This window comes from Carex rostrata, chromosome 7 (genome assembly GCF_964058835.1).
Source record: "Carex rostrata chromosome 7, lpCarRost1.2, whole genome shotgun sequence".
In the NCBI taxonomy this organism is placed as follows: domain Eukaryota; kingdom Viridiplantae; phylum Streptophyta; class Magnoliopsida; order Poales; family Cyperaceae; genus Carex; species Carex rostrata.
The window spans coordinates 8,810,815-8,827,212 of record NC_135924.1 but is presented as its reverse complement, the minus strand read 5'-3'; the positions used below and the strand labels follow the sequence as shown (position 1 = coordinate 8,827,212).

General features: G+C 38.1%; 1 protein-coding gene across 3 annotated transcripts; it reads right to left on the bottom strand.

Annotated features, from left to right (window-relative positions):
• Positions 1–478: 478 nt before the first annotated feature.
• EMB1507 (U5 small nuclear ribonucleoprotein helicase) lies at positions 479–9,176 on the bottom strand. Of its 3 annotated transcripts, none has more exons than XM_078306058.1 (7): positions 9,056–9,176; positions 8,034–8,782; positions 5,361–7,610; positions 4,826–5,215; positions 1,484–4,399; positions 926–1,244; positions 479–834 (listed from the first exon to the last, which is right to left on the bottom strand). In XM_078306058.1, exons 2-6 carry the CDS (start codon positions 8,733–8,735, stop codon positions 927–929), a joined length of 6,576 nt encoding a protein of 2,191 aa, XP_078162184.1. In that variant the 5' UTR covers positions 8,736–8,782; positions 9,056–9,176; the 3' UTR covers positions 479–834; position 926. The 3 variants fall into 3 exon arrangements, with proteins under 3 accessions (XP_078162184.1, XP_078162185.1, XP_078162183.1); XM_078306059.1 differs by having other exon boundaries at positions 8,962–9,090; XM_078306057.1 differs by lacking the exon at positions 9,056–9,176 and adding an exon at positions 8,867–9,013.
• Between the last annotated feature and the right edge of the window lie 7,222 nt (positions 9,177–16,398).

Below are 16,398 nucleotides of genomic sequence, written 5' to 3'. Positions count from 1 at the left end.
GGCAGCAGGGCAGAGCCAAACTTTGAAACTATGGAAATCAAACATAAAACGAGTATCAATTATATAAAATTTTCAAATTGAGAACAAGAGTCAATCTTACCGTACTTCTAACATTTTATACTAAATTTTACAAGAAAACCTTGTATAAATACAAAACTTAAAAAAAAAAAAGTCAATTGACCCCATTCACCCTACATGCATCCACCCTGGTTGGCAGAGGAATGATCACGGTTGTGTTTTGTGCTGATCATGCCAGACCTATTTGAGAAGAGTACTGCTCTTCTCGCGTTCTGCACAGAACTACAATGTCGATTTGCAGAGAGTTTTTGAGATTGAATATGCACAATCTCAAAGCACACTGAATATTGCGATTTGCTAGAGCTACCCCTAAGACAGTCAAATCACTTAACTGAATGACAGTAACATTAATTTATTACTGGATTATTCCCTTTTTCGCAATAAAAGCTGGTGGCTCATATTTAGTCAATAACAATACTTTCCTAGATAAGCATTAAACATTCTAGTGCATTACAAGAAAAGTTCAACAAAGTGTACAAAACCATATTTCGCCAATAATGTAGGTAGAACTAAATAAACCAGTTTCACCATCAACACTACGCAACTACAGAACATTCAAGCTTCTTAACTAAAAAAGAACACTCAAACGGTAGTTCCAAGAAATTGTCACAGTAAAACATGATTAAAAAAACAAAACAACAGCAAGTATTAAGACAGCTTCCGTAGTCATGGATGGCATACAAATAGCCTGTAGGACCATATCTAGATGAACAAAAGACGCTTTCTGCACAGATGTACAGTAAAGGATCAAGCATCCTGAAACAAGAAAAACATGACATAAAATCAGTACGGCAAATGTAGAAATTTCATAGATTTAACAACATATTTTATAAGATTGCTTTTAAACCTTATTCACTCATAGCAGGATCCCCTCCATTTTCATTCTCTTTCACTTTGATCGTAAAATTGTACTCCTGGTCGCAACCCAGGTACGAATCACACATGAAGTAAACTGTCAGATTCTTCTTCCCCAGCTCACTTGGGGCCACAAAATTGAGCTTCACCTTTGCCCTTCTCTGCAGGGCAACACGCTTGATAGCAAGGAGTTGGTTAGTTGAGGTGTCTCCTACCACCAACCACCATCCTTCCTCCTTAGTCTTGGGAAACCTCTGTGCATCCACTGGACCCACTTCTGCCCTCCCTTCCATGTCACGTTCCAAGGTCACCTACAAGCAACAGTGTTTAGCTAAATTAGTCAAATATCATTTTACCAAAAATGTCAATTATAGGACATTTACATGAAGTAAAATTATCCCAATCTCCACTTTTAATAGATTGGTCAGGCTTAAATGGGGCACTAACAACAGCTGATAAAGAATATACAGTGGTGCAATACAGAGCTTAGATCAACTAGGACAAGAAAACCTGACAAGATAAAAAGGGAGAATATTTTTTTAAAACTGACCTGAAGAGTGACATTGTCTCCGGGGCCCACATCCTCTCCGTCAAGGATCTCATATGCCATATCAATATTTGGGTAGCGGTTGCAGAACCTTACAATATGCATCAGCTGTGTATCTGACATCTGCAGTAGCTCTCTTCTCTCAGTATCCTCCATCTCTACAAGGTCGAAAACAGTCTCAATGCCCCTCTCCTGGCATTTTTTTGCCAACTCCTTGCTGAAATGTGGCAGCTGCATCAGCACTGGGTCCCTCTCCCACATCCCCTGTGTTACCATCTGACTCACCTCCATGGCCGACAGAGCTAGAGTCAGCCAACCATTGCTTGAAATAACATCCACCATAGCTTGTAAAAGCCGGTGTGCAGAGAGAAGCACCTCCCTCTGGTCAGCAGCAAGGTTACCTACCATCACATACCTTGAGAAGTGTGCTTGCAGAAGGGCATTTGCCTTTGTATGTGGGTCATCAATGCGAGGATTATCAACTGAGAACCTCTGGTGGTGGATTAGTTTACGAATCTGTTCCTCTTCACCAGGTCGAATTGGCATGTCAGCATACTCTGAAGCAGATGCCAGAACATCTAATAGCCCCTTCATCTTGGTTTTTGGCGTGAGAGACGAGCCAAATCTTTCAACCGTGGCGTAGCTGATGTAGTAGTAGGAGGCAATTAGCCCCAAATTGAGCGGCTTGAGGTACATCTCCTCTTCAATAGCAATACACTTGCTCGACTCTAGGTCAGTCAATACATTCTCTATTAACTCTGACAAGTGGTCAGACAGGTGACGGTGGCTGACACCCTGGAGATTGTAGTAACTAGGGTTTTTCGTCAGACGACGATACATGAATGTCCACGTAAGGTAATCCACAGCATCTTGCTTGTTTTCCACAGACCCAACCACAACCTCAGCATTCATGTGGTCATGCAAGAAAAGGTGCAGGTGGCTCTCAACTGGGAATGCCTCATACAAGAACTTCTTATAATACTCCTTCCTAGGAGCGTGGCATAAGATCACGCACTTGCCAGAGTTGTCCTTGAGAGGTCTGCTTGCGTGCCCCATCATTTGAAGTAGGTCAGTGATTGGATAATCAGTTCGTGCATTTTCCCTCCCGTCATAGTATTGAGTGCCCATGATAACAACTAAATGGGCAGAAAGAGACCGGCCCCAGCACATGGACGCACTTGATACACACACCTGGATCCGGCCACTTAAAAACAGTCTGATCACAATTTCCTGCTCAAGTTCGGTTAGGCCTTCATGAAGGTAACCTACACCATCAGCAAGGGCATGTTGTAACGTCTCCTCCTTCACCTGATCAACAAAAGGCTGCATATCTTCCTTCGACCCGAGAAGGAATGGGCTGTTGTACTTCTGCTTATCTTCCCTGTCACCATGCTCAGCAAATGCATATGCACACAAATCAGCAGCTGTCAACCTCGCATGTTTTCTTGTGGGGACAAATATAAGTGCCGGCTTGCCTTTCTTGGCATGTTGTGAAATTGCCGTGTAAGTGGGCTTGGTCATGGCTTGCATCCTCGCCTCAAAATTTGCAATGTCGACACCCTGGATGTGTATCTCCAGTGGGACTGGCCGAACACCAGGTGGAAAGTTGAAAAGCCCGTGAGAAGTCGCACCGATCCATTCACCTAGATCCTTTGCATTCGCAAGTGATGCTGAGAGAGCCACAATTCTTATACTATTCTCTATCTGGCTTGATATGCGTCTCATTCGGGATACAATTATCTCAAGAACAGGACCTGAGTCGCCACCAATCAAGTGCAATTCATCTACTATGAAAAGAGTAACTTGTTGTATGTGCTTGCGTTGCTTCCAACGTCGAGAAAGTGCATCCCACTTTTCAGGAGTGCTGATTATTATCTGACCTTTCTCTAGCAGCTTCAAATCAGCTGCTGTTTCTCCAGTTAGTTCAACTACACGGAGCCCAAGGCGCTTCCCAAACTTCTCTTCCCAGTCACGGTACCGCTCCTTTGCAACTGCTTCAATTGGTGCAATGTAAACAGCCCTCATGGCGGTTTCTGTCTCTGCTGCTTTCTGGTGGCTGTGTAACAAAGCAAACTCAGCACAAATTGTCTTGCCACTGCCAGTAGGAGCCGCCACAAGCACGTTATCATCAGTAGTGTACAGCACTGTAAACACCTGAGTCTGGATTGGGTTGAAGTTCTTGAAGGCATCATAAAGAGCTTCGTAAGCCGGGTTTCGTAATGCAGTCACAGGAAGTGGTTGCAAATCCAATAATTCAGTTGGTGGCGCATATTTTTCCGGCAAAATCAGATGCCGGAAGCAAACTGGGAGTATAGTCTGGGACCCAAGCCACTTATCTGACACAACTCGAATGAAATACTGGGGCGGCAATGGTTCATAAATTGGCACGGTGAAATTTATTGTGTGGTCTTCATCCATATACTGCTTCTTCAGCAAGAAATATTCATGGTGGAGAATATACTCACCATCATTATCCTCTACGATTACCCAAAAAGGTTCCACATAGCCATGGTATGCATCATCCCACCTAAAGTCTGGAGTTATTGTCAGCTCGAACCCTAACACAGTACGGGTTATAGGCTGAACATGGGCTGCAAGGTTGAGTTTGGGTAGGTGGTGAATGTACTTGTGTACAGTCTTTCCAGTGATATTTTTATTTTGGTTGCCAGATTTTGCGAAGCGAATCAGCTCACCTAATTCTTGGGAGGAGAGATCATAGTACCGTTCCCATGCAAGGTCTTTCTTCTCAAGTTTCATCAGAATTTCTTTTGGAAGGCCACCAAATTGACGGAGAGGGATCTGCACGCTCCACATGCGCTTGTCAACCATCTTGCACATGTTGAGGGCCTTCTCTGCCAGCTGGGCCCAACCACGCTTCAGCACAATTTCAAACAGTGCCCGCAAAAGGCGGCCAGCACTCTGCAATTAAGTTATGGAAAACCAATGAGTGGAGAAAAAAAAACACGCCTCACAAAGTAAAATATTATTTAAGAAATCTTAGCATCACAAATTAGAAGGCACGGTTAATATATTGTTTACCAAAGAGCCCTTTCAAGTATTGCCGTTGCATCAGATACATGTGCTTTATCAGATAATAACATTTAACATTATTACTTGACATTGTTTTTTGTCGTCATAGTTAAATTATAGGAATGCAAAATTATGGTACCCACATCAACTCAACAGCTCATAATAAGCAAGTTCGAGGTATAACATTTTAGAATTGCAAAGGAACTTGTTTCCCTTTTTAAATTTTCAAATGGAGGTACGAAGATATCTTCACAAGTACTAAAAAGAATGATTTTCAGTGTAAAGTTTCCAAAGAAAACAAACATAAAACATCACCTGTCGTATAAAGACCATATCGGAACCAAGAGAGAGCCCCTCGAGCTTGAGCCTTGATATGTACGCTTGCAACAAGACATTGATCTTGGCACTGGGTTCCTCAAGGCTTTCCTTCACAGGAATTGGGACTCGGTCAAGCAGCTTGGCAAGCTCAATCTTCTCGTCCTGACGCACTCCCACATACTTGAACTCCTCACTGAGGGAGAAGAGGCGACACAGTTCAATATCGCCCATAGTTGGCTTCAGGTATTGGTTGTATGTAGATATAGTTCCATGCGTGATGTAGTAGTAGCTAGCTATTCGGCCCAGGTCGGTCACTTGGAAATAGCCACTCTTCCTATCATACTTAACCAGGTTGTTCTTATCCAGTATGGTTGCAGCTGTATGGATCTGTTGTAAACAACGAGTCAGAAAATATAACTAAAATTTGATGAAGAAAAAAACACAGCAAGCTGGAAATTACATTAATGGGTGTCAAAGTAGATAACAGTGCCAAATAGCTATGGGAACATGTCATAAAAAATAAAAAACTCACCAGATCAGCTCTCCTTTCCTCCAATTGCCAATCTTTCTCTAATGCATCAGCTGGTAGACCATACAATGTTGGGTTGCGCAACATCCGCACAAACAGGTAAGTGTAAAGCAACCATGTGCATGCCTCGCGCGCATTCTGCACTGACCCCAGCACAATCTCCGCATTCAGCTGATCGGCCAATTTTGAAATAAACTGACTTTCAATAGGCAACTGCTGGTTCATCAAAGAGAGGTAATATTGCAATTCACTATGCCCAGTGATAATTATACCTTCTCCATATGAGTCAAACTGTGGTCGACCAGCCCGACCCAGCATTTGCATCACATCCAGCGAACTTAACTCAGTCCACGCACCTTTCTCAGGATCATATACCTGTGTCCCTTTTATAATAACAGTATGTGCTGGTAAGTTGACACCCCATGCAAGTGTCGCTGTAGAGACCAACACTTGCACATGACCATCTGCAAACAATTCTTCGACCATGGTTCGATCTGATCTGACTAACCCAGCATGGTGAATGGCAAACCCATAGGGTAAGAGTTCTTTGAGATCATTGCTTTTCATCAAATCAACATGAGTGTGAAGAATCTCACGGCTCACACTGTCATCCTTCAAGAACCTGCCGAGAGTGTCGTTAGCCATAGCTGTGTCGCGTATTGCACGTGCAGTTTTTGCTGTCTCTTTTCTGGAGTGAACAAAGATAAGCACCTGGTGCTTACCTGCTGAGGCAACAACCTTCTCATAGCATATCTCATTCATTAGCTGAAATCTCTGGAGAGGCTTTTTTACAGTTATACCGATGTACTGCTGCTGTAGTGGGCAAGGTCGGTAACTATTGTCAAAATGAAATAGCCCCTTGTCAGGCTTCACGCGCAAAAATGTGGCCACATCCTCATAATTGGGCAGTGTGGCAGACAGGCCAACCAGCCGGCACAGCTCACCAGTTGTCTCAATCTGGCGAATTGTTCTTGCCACAATGCTCTCTAGCACAGGACCCCGATTGTCATGCAACAGATGGATCTCATCGATGATCAATAGCTTCACCAGTTGAGTATAAGTCCTGTCACCAGATTTGCGTGTAACAATATCCCACTTCTCGGGAGTCGTGACAATTATTTGGGTCTCATCTATCTGCTGACGCGTCAGATTCTGGTCACCACTGAGTTCTTTCACAACAACACCATATGATTTGAGCCGGTGTGACAAATTACCAACCATCTCAGCCACTAAAGCTTTCATTGGCGCAACGTACACTATCTTATACCCAGTATTATCTATTTCCCCGTCTTTCATATGCAAACCGATTTGTTGTAGAATAGTAAGCATAGCCACATTGGTTTTACCAGCACCAGTTGGCGCGCACAGCAGCAAGTTGTGCGAGTGGTTAAATGCTGCGTCATACACCCGGCTCTGCACCCGATTCAGCTGCTTCATTCCTGCAAAAGCTGGCTGGGCCCATTCCGGCATGGCAGAAATATTTACCAACTCCTCACCTGGTTCATACGGCCTTTGTTTCTGTAATGGCACGTGCACCTCCTCATAACCCTTATGTGCAATCCGGGTAGACCGTGGCGGCAGCTCACACTTCTTGTTTGACATGAGCAGGCCACCTTGGGAAAATGCAAGACTCTCCAAATCAAGCAATTCCCTCTGACCCTTCATCCATGCACTATCAGAGTCCCTGTCAATCGCACCCCTTCGAGCTCCAATGGCTGAGCCCTCATCCTTCAACAACCGCCTTGCCTCCTCTCTAATACTCTTCTCCAGATTCTTCTGCCGCTCCATAGCTGAAGCCCTGGTAGCATGGAGCTGCTCGAGAATAGCAACCCCGGTGGGCCCCGTAGCTGCCATCTCCTCCTCAATCCTCTTCCTCTGATCCTGATCCTCAGCACGGGCGAGCCGGGTGCACCAGACAATCTTGAACCGGTTGCGCACCAACAGCTTAACAAGGTCAAATTTGTCAAACTCCAGCAGTGCCACAAGAGCTCTCTCAATATCTTGATCTTCATCTCCCTGGGCTATTATTTTGAGGATGTCTTCCGCCAGGCGCTGGCTGTTCTGGGGGTCAATCAAGTTGCCATAAGCCTGTGAGATCTTACGCTGGAGCCAGTACGCATCAATGTCTTGCACATTTACTGTTATTCCCTCTTCAGAGTGGTCAATATCATCGTCATCTACCATTTGCATGGCTCCAGCTTCACCAGCAACCTCCTGTGCTTCTTCCTCCTCTGCTTCTGACTCTTCTTGTACCTGAAAAATTTTATGATCCAATATGAGTCTTGTCAGCCATTATCACTTGAATCTATGTAACAGTTTTTGACATCCTAATTTCTATTTGTTTGCACAAAAAACTACCATGCGATGTTTTTTTGCAAAAAAATATATCATGTGAAAGAATACGCTCATAGGGGCCCATGGTAGTTAGATTGATACTTGGATCAGGAAGCCCAATTTAATTTCAAACAGGCAACCAGAAAATTATTTAGCAAAAGGATGCAGTAAGGTAACCAACTACCTGAACTTGTAAATGATCCACATATTTTGTAACATATATTAAGTTCTTATTCACCTAAAGTGCAAGAGCAAATGGTAGTATAAACATTTAATGTTGCCGAGTGAAATCAACTCGCAAACAAATATACAAGAAGTAAATAGAATAAGTTTCAATTATACCTGATCAAGATCACTATCCTCATCCTCATCATCATCATCAAACTCAACCGCAACTCCTTCGTCATCCAGACGCACCTCATCTCCATTTGTTGCAGCTCCATCTGCCGCATCTCCTCCGGGACCCTGATAATCCGTAATCAGCTTCCCAATAGACACGAGCTGGTCAAACAGCTGGCTTGAGATTGGGTTGAGCAACTTCTCTATCTCCTTCTTTTTCTCAGGATTCTTCCGATGATCATCTTTCAAGATTGCCAAAACCTCATCCGCTGCACCCCTCAGCACATCTTGTGGCTGACCTCCCAATTGTTCTTGAATTACACTAAGCATCGCCTCATAAGCCGCACGAGTCTCCTTAGTCTTTGGCCGGTACACAGCATCATCATCAGCTAAAAATAAAACGCTCTCTTCTTCACCCCGCCGCCTCTTCTTAGTAGACCTCTTTACCACTTCTTCTGCAGCAGCTTCTTCCTTCTTTCTCTTAGCCTTCTTTTTCTCTTCTATCTCTGGTGGTTTGCCTCGAGCAGCACGGTCTCCGAAGCTTTTAGGGTCAATCTTACCCCATAAGGTCTCAGGCTCACCAGTCGGTTCATGCGTGTCACGGGGCCGTGAGTCGGTGGTCAGAACCAGACTCGAGTTAGCTCGGTACTCGTATTGCTTGAATCGAGCATGTGCCTCAGCACCCCCGCCACCAGGTTGTGACATCTTGCCTACAAGAATTTGTTTGGTAGAAGAGAAGTCGTATTTGGTACCTATTAACAAATAAAATGGAGTTCTAAACTGAGATTTAAGAAGACAGCTATTTGAACTGCACACAAACAACAAAACTGTACTGCCTGACTAAGATTTAAGGTTTTCCAACTCAGGCATAAGAAGACGAAAACAAAACCCTAAAGAAGGTAAAATTAAAAATAATCAGTAGAACCCCTACCCGAAAGAGAATACCGATATATAGCAACTTTAATCGTCTTCTCCTGACGAATTCAAAACCCTAGAAATACAAAAAAAATATATCAGTCACGTACCTAGAATGAATCAGTCCTTCAGTAAAACCCCTTGCGAATGAAGGGATTGTATCGACGAGAGAGGCGGTGCCAGGAGAAAATAAAAGGACAGGAGACAAGTGGGCTTCGTTGGCCCAAATACTTTTTCCTTTTGTCCAATTGTTTTTATAAGCGGGCTTGGTGTAAGGAGTATTAGTATTACACTGAGGCCTGAGACAGCTGGACTGATTCATTTGCACCCCAATAATAATATGGTTAGCTCACTTATCCAGATACAAAACATAATTTGAAATCAATAACTTGCTAAATTAACTATTTTTTTCACACATACAACACAAACATGTTCTAAGAAAGGTAAAGAAAAAATTATGCAGAATAATTATCTTTTTAGAGGAGGGTTCAAATGCACCCAAATGCACTCTATCTTTCAAATTCTTTTTCTCTGTTTTCAAAGTCTGAATAGTCAATCCGAACCGTTAGATGCGATCTATATATGAAGATGTGCTTGGAGACCAAATTTTACATTTTTTAGAATTTTTTTACTATTTATTAAGCCACTTTGAAAATCGCTGATTTTACATTTTATGGACCATTGGATCAGCTATTTTCAAAGTGACTTAATAAATAGTAAAAAAAATTCCAAAAAATGTAAAATTTGGTCTCCAAGCACATCTTAATATATATATCGCATCTAATGGTTCAGATTGACTATTCAGACTTTGAAAACGGAGAAAAATGATAGGGTGCATTTCGGTGCACAAAAATTTGGGTGCATTTGAACCCTCCTCATCTTTTTAATACTACAGGTACAATAGCTTTGTAGATCTAATCACTTATCAATTATATATATATATATAGAGGAGAGATCAAGTTACAACAATTTTTGAGTTACAACAAGTTACAACATGCATTTTCTACATTTTTAAAGTCCAAATCATCGATCCAAACCGTTAGATGTGATCTCTACAATAAAATGTGCTTGGAGACCAAATTTTACATTTTTTAGAAATTTTTTACTATTTATTAAGATGAGTACAAAATTTAATGGTCTGAATTTGACTAGGTTTTGTACCAATCTTAATAAATAGTAAAAAAATTCCAAAAAATGTAAAATTTGGTCTCCAAGCACATCTTAATATATATATCGCATCTAACGGTTCAGATTGACTATTCAGACTTTGAAAACAGAGAAAAATGATAGGGTGCATTTCGGTGCACAAAAATTTGGGTGCATTTGAACCCTCCTCATCTTTTTAATACTACAGGTACAATAGCTTTGTAGATCTAATCACTTATAAATTATATATATATATAGAGGAGAGATCAAGTTACAACAATTTTTGAGTTACAACAAGTTACAACAAGCATTTTCTACATTTTCAAAATCCAAATCGTCGATCCAAACCGTTAGATGTGATCTCTACAATAAAATGTGCTTGGAGACCAAATTTTACATTTTTTGGAATTTTTTTACTATTTATTAAGATTGGTACAAAACCTAGTCAAATCCAGACCATTAAATTTTGTACTCATCTTAATAAATAGTAAAAAAATTCTAAAAAATGTAAAATTTGGTCTCCAAGCACATTTTATTGTAGAGATCACATCTAACGGTTTGGATCGATGATTTGGACTTTAAAAATGTAGAAAATACATGTTGTAACTTGTTGTAACTTGTTGTAACTTGATCCCTCCTCATATATATATATATATATAGGTTGGCTAAGCTCAAAACGTTTTATTCTTAGCCCGAGGAACAAACGATTCGGTTTTCAGATTTTCAAAGTCCAAACAGTGGATCCAAACCGATAGATGTTCAATCTATATTAAAATATGCTTGGAGACTAAATTTTACATTTTTTGAAAAAAATTTTACTATTTATTAAGATGGTTTGAAAGTCACTGTTTTTCAATGGTGCATAAATTTAATAAAAACAATAATTTTCAAACCATCTTAATAAATAGTAAAAAAATTCCAAAAAATGTAAAATTTGGTCTTCAAGCACATTTTAATATGGATTGAACATCTAATGGTTTGGATCGACTGTTTAGACTTTGAAAATTGGAAAACTGGATCATTTGTTCCTGGGACTAGGAAAAAATATTTTGAGCTTAGCCATATATATATAGAGAGAGAGAGAGTGGCTAATATGCTTTCGGTAGCATATGGACCGAAGTGCTACTGGTCCAAATTTGATTTTTCAAAATCCAAACGGTAGATCTGGACCGTTCATCTTGTTCTCCATATTAATATGTGCTTGGAGACCAAATTTTACATTTTTCTGAATTTTTTTACTATTTATTAAGTATTTTACAAAATTGTTGATCCAACGGTGGCTGTTGATTTTACTATTTTGTTAAGTCACTGTTGGATCAACAATTTTGTAAAATACTTAATAAATAGTAAAAAAATTCAGAAAAATGTAAAATTTGGTCTCCAAGCACATATTAATATGGAGAACAAGATGAACGGTTCAGATCGACCGTTTGGATTTTGAAAAATCAAATTTGGACCAGTAGCACTTCGGTCCATATGCTACCGAAAGCATATTAGCCACTCTCTCTCTCTCTCTCTCTATATATATAGGGGTGTACAACGGGCGGGTCGATGATATTTTATTAAAATTTGAACTCAACCCGATTACACCGGGTTAAAAAAATTCTTTACTTGACCCACCCATAAGCCAACCCAACCCATCTATTTTTTTTACATACGGGTTATACGGGTTAGACGGGTTAAACGGGTTATAAATTCAAAGCTATCATTCTGGACTGATTCAAAGTGAGACTAAGACATATTCAAAAACAGAAGCCAAGTAAAGAACAAACTAACACCATCAGGTCTCTACTGAATGAAGCCAAGTAAAGAACAAACTAACACCAGGTCTAAACATATTAAAACACAAACTAACCCCATCAAGTCTAAACATATTCAAAAACAGAAACTAACACCAGCATAGCAAACCTAATACAAAGCAAAACATCATAGCAATCCTGATACAAAAGAGCAAATCATACAAAGTTGAAAAAAAACCCAAACTGACAAGTGACAACTGAAGTATATTAAGCATAAAACCCCCTAGTAAACTTCAAAATCAGCAGTTCAGCACCCATATCAGCCTGTACAGAGAAAAAAATATTAGTTATTAAATTTTTAAATATCAGCTATGATGCAGGGATAGCAATACTGATATACCCAATCTGATGTTGGTTCAATTATACAATAATCGAATATGACTTGCACAATCTGATGTTGGTTCAATTATACAATAATCGAATATGACTTACACAATATGATTAACATGTGTTTAATTAAATGAAAAGAAAGCAAACAAAGCAAACAATATAAATGTACAAAAGGCTTGAAATTATAGGAGAAACAGAAGTGTTGTCCCTACTTGAATGTAGTTTGGCTTAATTTGGTTGCTAACTCGAAATTTTTTTAATTTTGTATTGTTTGAACAATATTCCTCAAGAGTAATATCTCACATGAGATTATTTCAATTTAATTAAAATTTGGAATTGAATTTTTATCAAACACAAGCAGCAGCACTAACTGGTACAGTGCAGTGGTATTAACTGGTACAGTGGTACTAACTAGTACCAGTGCAAAAAACTGAGTGGTACTAACTGGTACCAATGCAAAACAACTGAGTTAAGCGTATACTGATTAGAGCAGAATGAATGAATGATTAACTAAATCTCACAGGATTACATGAATTCCTTGAGAAAGACTCAGTTGTAAACTAAATCTCACAATATTACGTTAACTAAAAACTGAGTTAAGCATATACTGTACTAACTAGTACCAGTCTAAACTTTTGACAAAGACTCAGTTGTAACTTGTAAACTATTAGAGCATGATTCCTTGAGAACCTAAAAAAAATATAAGAAACAACTAAATGGTTTATATAACAAAAAGACGCTTCCGTTACATTCTATTTAACATAATGATTAACTAAATCTCACAGGATTTATCATGCACAAAAATTACCAACAAGAACAAATATTTCAAATTGAAGAGCGAAACAGATAAAAATTGAAAATCAAAAGGTACCTTTGGCTGAGTATTTCGTGGTGGTCTCTCTGACTTTGAGGTGGCCATCAATAAGATTGAAATGAAACTTTCATTTTCCTAAGCTGTAAAATTCATATAATAGGTGGATGATTTCCAAATAAAAATGGTAAGCTGTAAAATTTATAAAATAGATTGAATCATTGAAATGAAAGTTCCCTTTTCCTATTCAATACGTGGATGATTCTACAAGCGCAACGGTGTCGGTATTTATACGGTTTAGGGTTTAGGAATCGATTTGTGGTTGTCAGTCTCGGGTTTGAGGCAGATTGAAGACGCTCTCGAACCATTTTCCCAGGCGACGTGGGAGAGAGAGAGTGCGCCACGCGGAAAGGAGATCGAGACGTCGAGAGCGAAGGAGATCGAGGCCGCCTGTGGAGAGAAGGAGAGACGGAGATTTAATGCGGATTAAAGAGAGCCGGGTCGCTAGCGAAGGAAATAATGACTCTGGGTTGGGTCCGGGTATAAACGGGTTAGTACGAGCAAACCCGTGACCCGACCTAGAATAACGAGTTTATCAAATTTCAACCCGTACCCGACCCAATAACAACTCAACCCGGTAAAAAACGGGTCGGTCGGACGGGTCAAGCGGGTCGGGTGGGTCTTGGGTTTTTTTGTACACCCGTATATATATATATATATATATATATGGATGGGCTACGGTGAGTTGCGATGTAAAGCGACTATTTTACTTCACGCTCATATTTTGCAATTTTTAAGTTCAAAACATCGATCCGAACCGTTCATCTTGTTCTCCATATTAAAATGTGCTTGGAGACCAAATTTTACATTTTTTGTAATTTTTTTACTATTTATTAAGCAATTTTGAAAGTCGCTGATCTGATGGTCCCGAAAATTTTACTGTTTGTACTGTTCACAGCAAAACAGCAATTTTCAAAAATGCTTAATAAATAGTAAAAAAAATCCAAAAAATATAAAATTTGGTCTCCAAGCACATTTCAATATGGATTAAACATCTAATGGTTCAGATCGGTCGTTTGGACTTTCAAAATAAAAATACGGCGTGAAGTAGAAACGCGTTTTACTTCGCAACTCACTGTAGCCCACCTATATATATATATATATATTAATTAGAAATTTAGAATGATTCGGTGGCTTCAAAGTTCCACCTTTTCATCTCATAACAATGAAACAGTGATTTTGTACACAATTCAATTAAATTTTATAAATAAGTGTTTTTATTATTTCGGTATTTATTTTTTTCAGAATTCAAATACGCTCATTGATATTAAATCTGTTGTTTTTAATACTCGATTAATTAATTAATTAAGGGCCTGTTCGGATGTTTGAGTTCAAAATGGGAACTGATGGGTTTGATGGTAATTTGATTTCTAAATTCTAGACCCGTTCGGATGCTCAGTTCCTTCCTTTCTTCCCATACTTCTCTACAGACAATGTAAATTGATGGAAAATCGAAAATTCACTCCGACTAGATTTTCATTTTCCCAATTCGTGCTCTGTCTCCTACTTTTTCTCTCTCTGACTTTTTCTCAATCTCATTCGCGCAGGATGTATGTGTGCTTGGTTGGCTGTTGTGATTATTTTCTTTCAGCACCATTAGTATTTAATTTTATTTCCCTTTCGATTTTTTTTTGTTGGCTGTTGTGATTGAAGCATGTAGATCAGTTTGAGATGCTATTATGCAATACTAATCTTTTTATAAACTTAATCAAATTGTAATAATATTATTATGTTGTTGAGATTTTTGTTGACTGTTGTGATTGAACCAAGTTTCTTAAGAAAAACTGTTATAAACTTTAGTGTTATATATCTCTTTCTATATATATATATATATATCATGCCTAAGGACCTTTCTTAAAAAAAACCATAGATGTTGGTTCAATAAAACATACACAAACAAAAAATACGTTGAAAACATATCAAATAATAATAAAGAAAATTGTATAATATATTAATAAAGAAAATTGTATAATATTAAATATTTAATTGCATTATTTAATTTATTTATTTAATTACATTATTATTTAATTTATTTGCATTATTTAAAGAAAATTATTTTATTTATTTATTTAATTGCATTATTGATAATATATTAATAAAGAAAATTGTATAATATTAAATATTTAAAGAAAAATAGAGTTTCCCATAACTCATCCCACAATACAACTGAACACTCAATTTAACACATTCCCATGATTAATTTCATGCGTACTCGTATACGTGGGTTCCCATATTTTCAAAAGTGAATTCCCATTTCCATCAAATCCTATCCCGTGTAATCCCGTGATATCTGAACACGCCCTAAACATGTAATCCATTGAGATGACACCTATTTCCACAAATCACAGGAAACATGCATGCAGCCATTGCTCCTTTGGCGTCTTTTCATAAAATATATATAGGACTTGGTTCAATCATACCATTAAAAAATTTCGACCACTAGTGTTAGTGTAGTTGTTTGTTCCATTTAAAAATTTAATCTTTTGCTTCATGTTTGGTTGTGCCCTAAAGCTAAGGAGGTCTAAATGGTTATTTCAACTTAGGCCGGTCTAAATTATTCATGTTTGGTTGATGCCTAAAGTTAAATCATAGCTTAAAGTATTCCTTATTTGGTTAGAGTTGGTGGATGACTAAAGTTTTGAAAGCCTAAAATTGATTAATTATTTATAATAAGATACTAATTATATAATATGAGTGAGTCCATGGTTCTATGCATATCACGGATTGTTACCGTGCTACGGCTCTATATTTGAGTTTTCAAATCCTAACGGTCGATCCGAGCCGTTCATTTGTTCTCTATATTAATATGTGTTTGGAGACCAAATTTTACATTTTTTGAAATTTTTTTACTATTTTTTTAGATATTTAGAAAATCACTTGATCTGAAAATTCTGGACCATCCAAAAACAATGATTTTCAATAAATCTAAAAAAATAGTAAAAAAATTTCAAAAAATGTAAAATTTGGTCTCCAAACACATATTAATATAGAGAACAAAATGAACGGTTCGGATCCACTGTTAGGATTTGAAAACTCAAATATAGAGCCGTAGCACGGTGCCAAATTGTAATATGCATAGTACCATAGACTCACTCATATAATATTAATATATTAATAATAACTATAATATATTATATTATTATTATAAAATTTATTTAATATATTAATAATATAAAATATTAATTATATATTAATAATAATTATTAATAATAAAATACTAATTATATAATATTAATATATTAATAAAAATTATAATATATTATAATATTATTATAATAATTATTTAATATATTAACAATATAACATA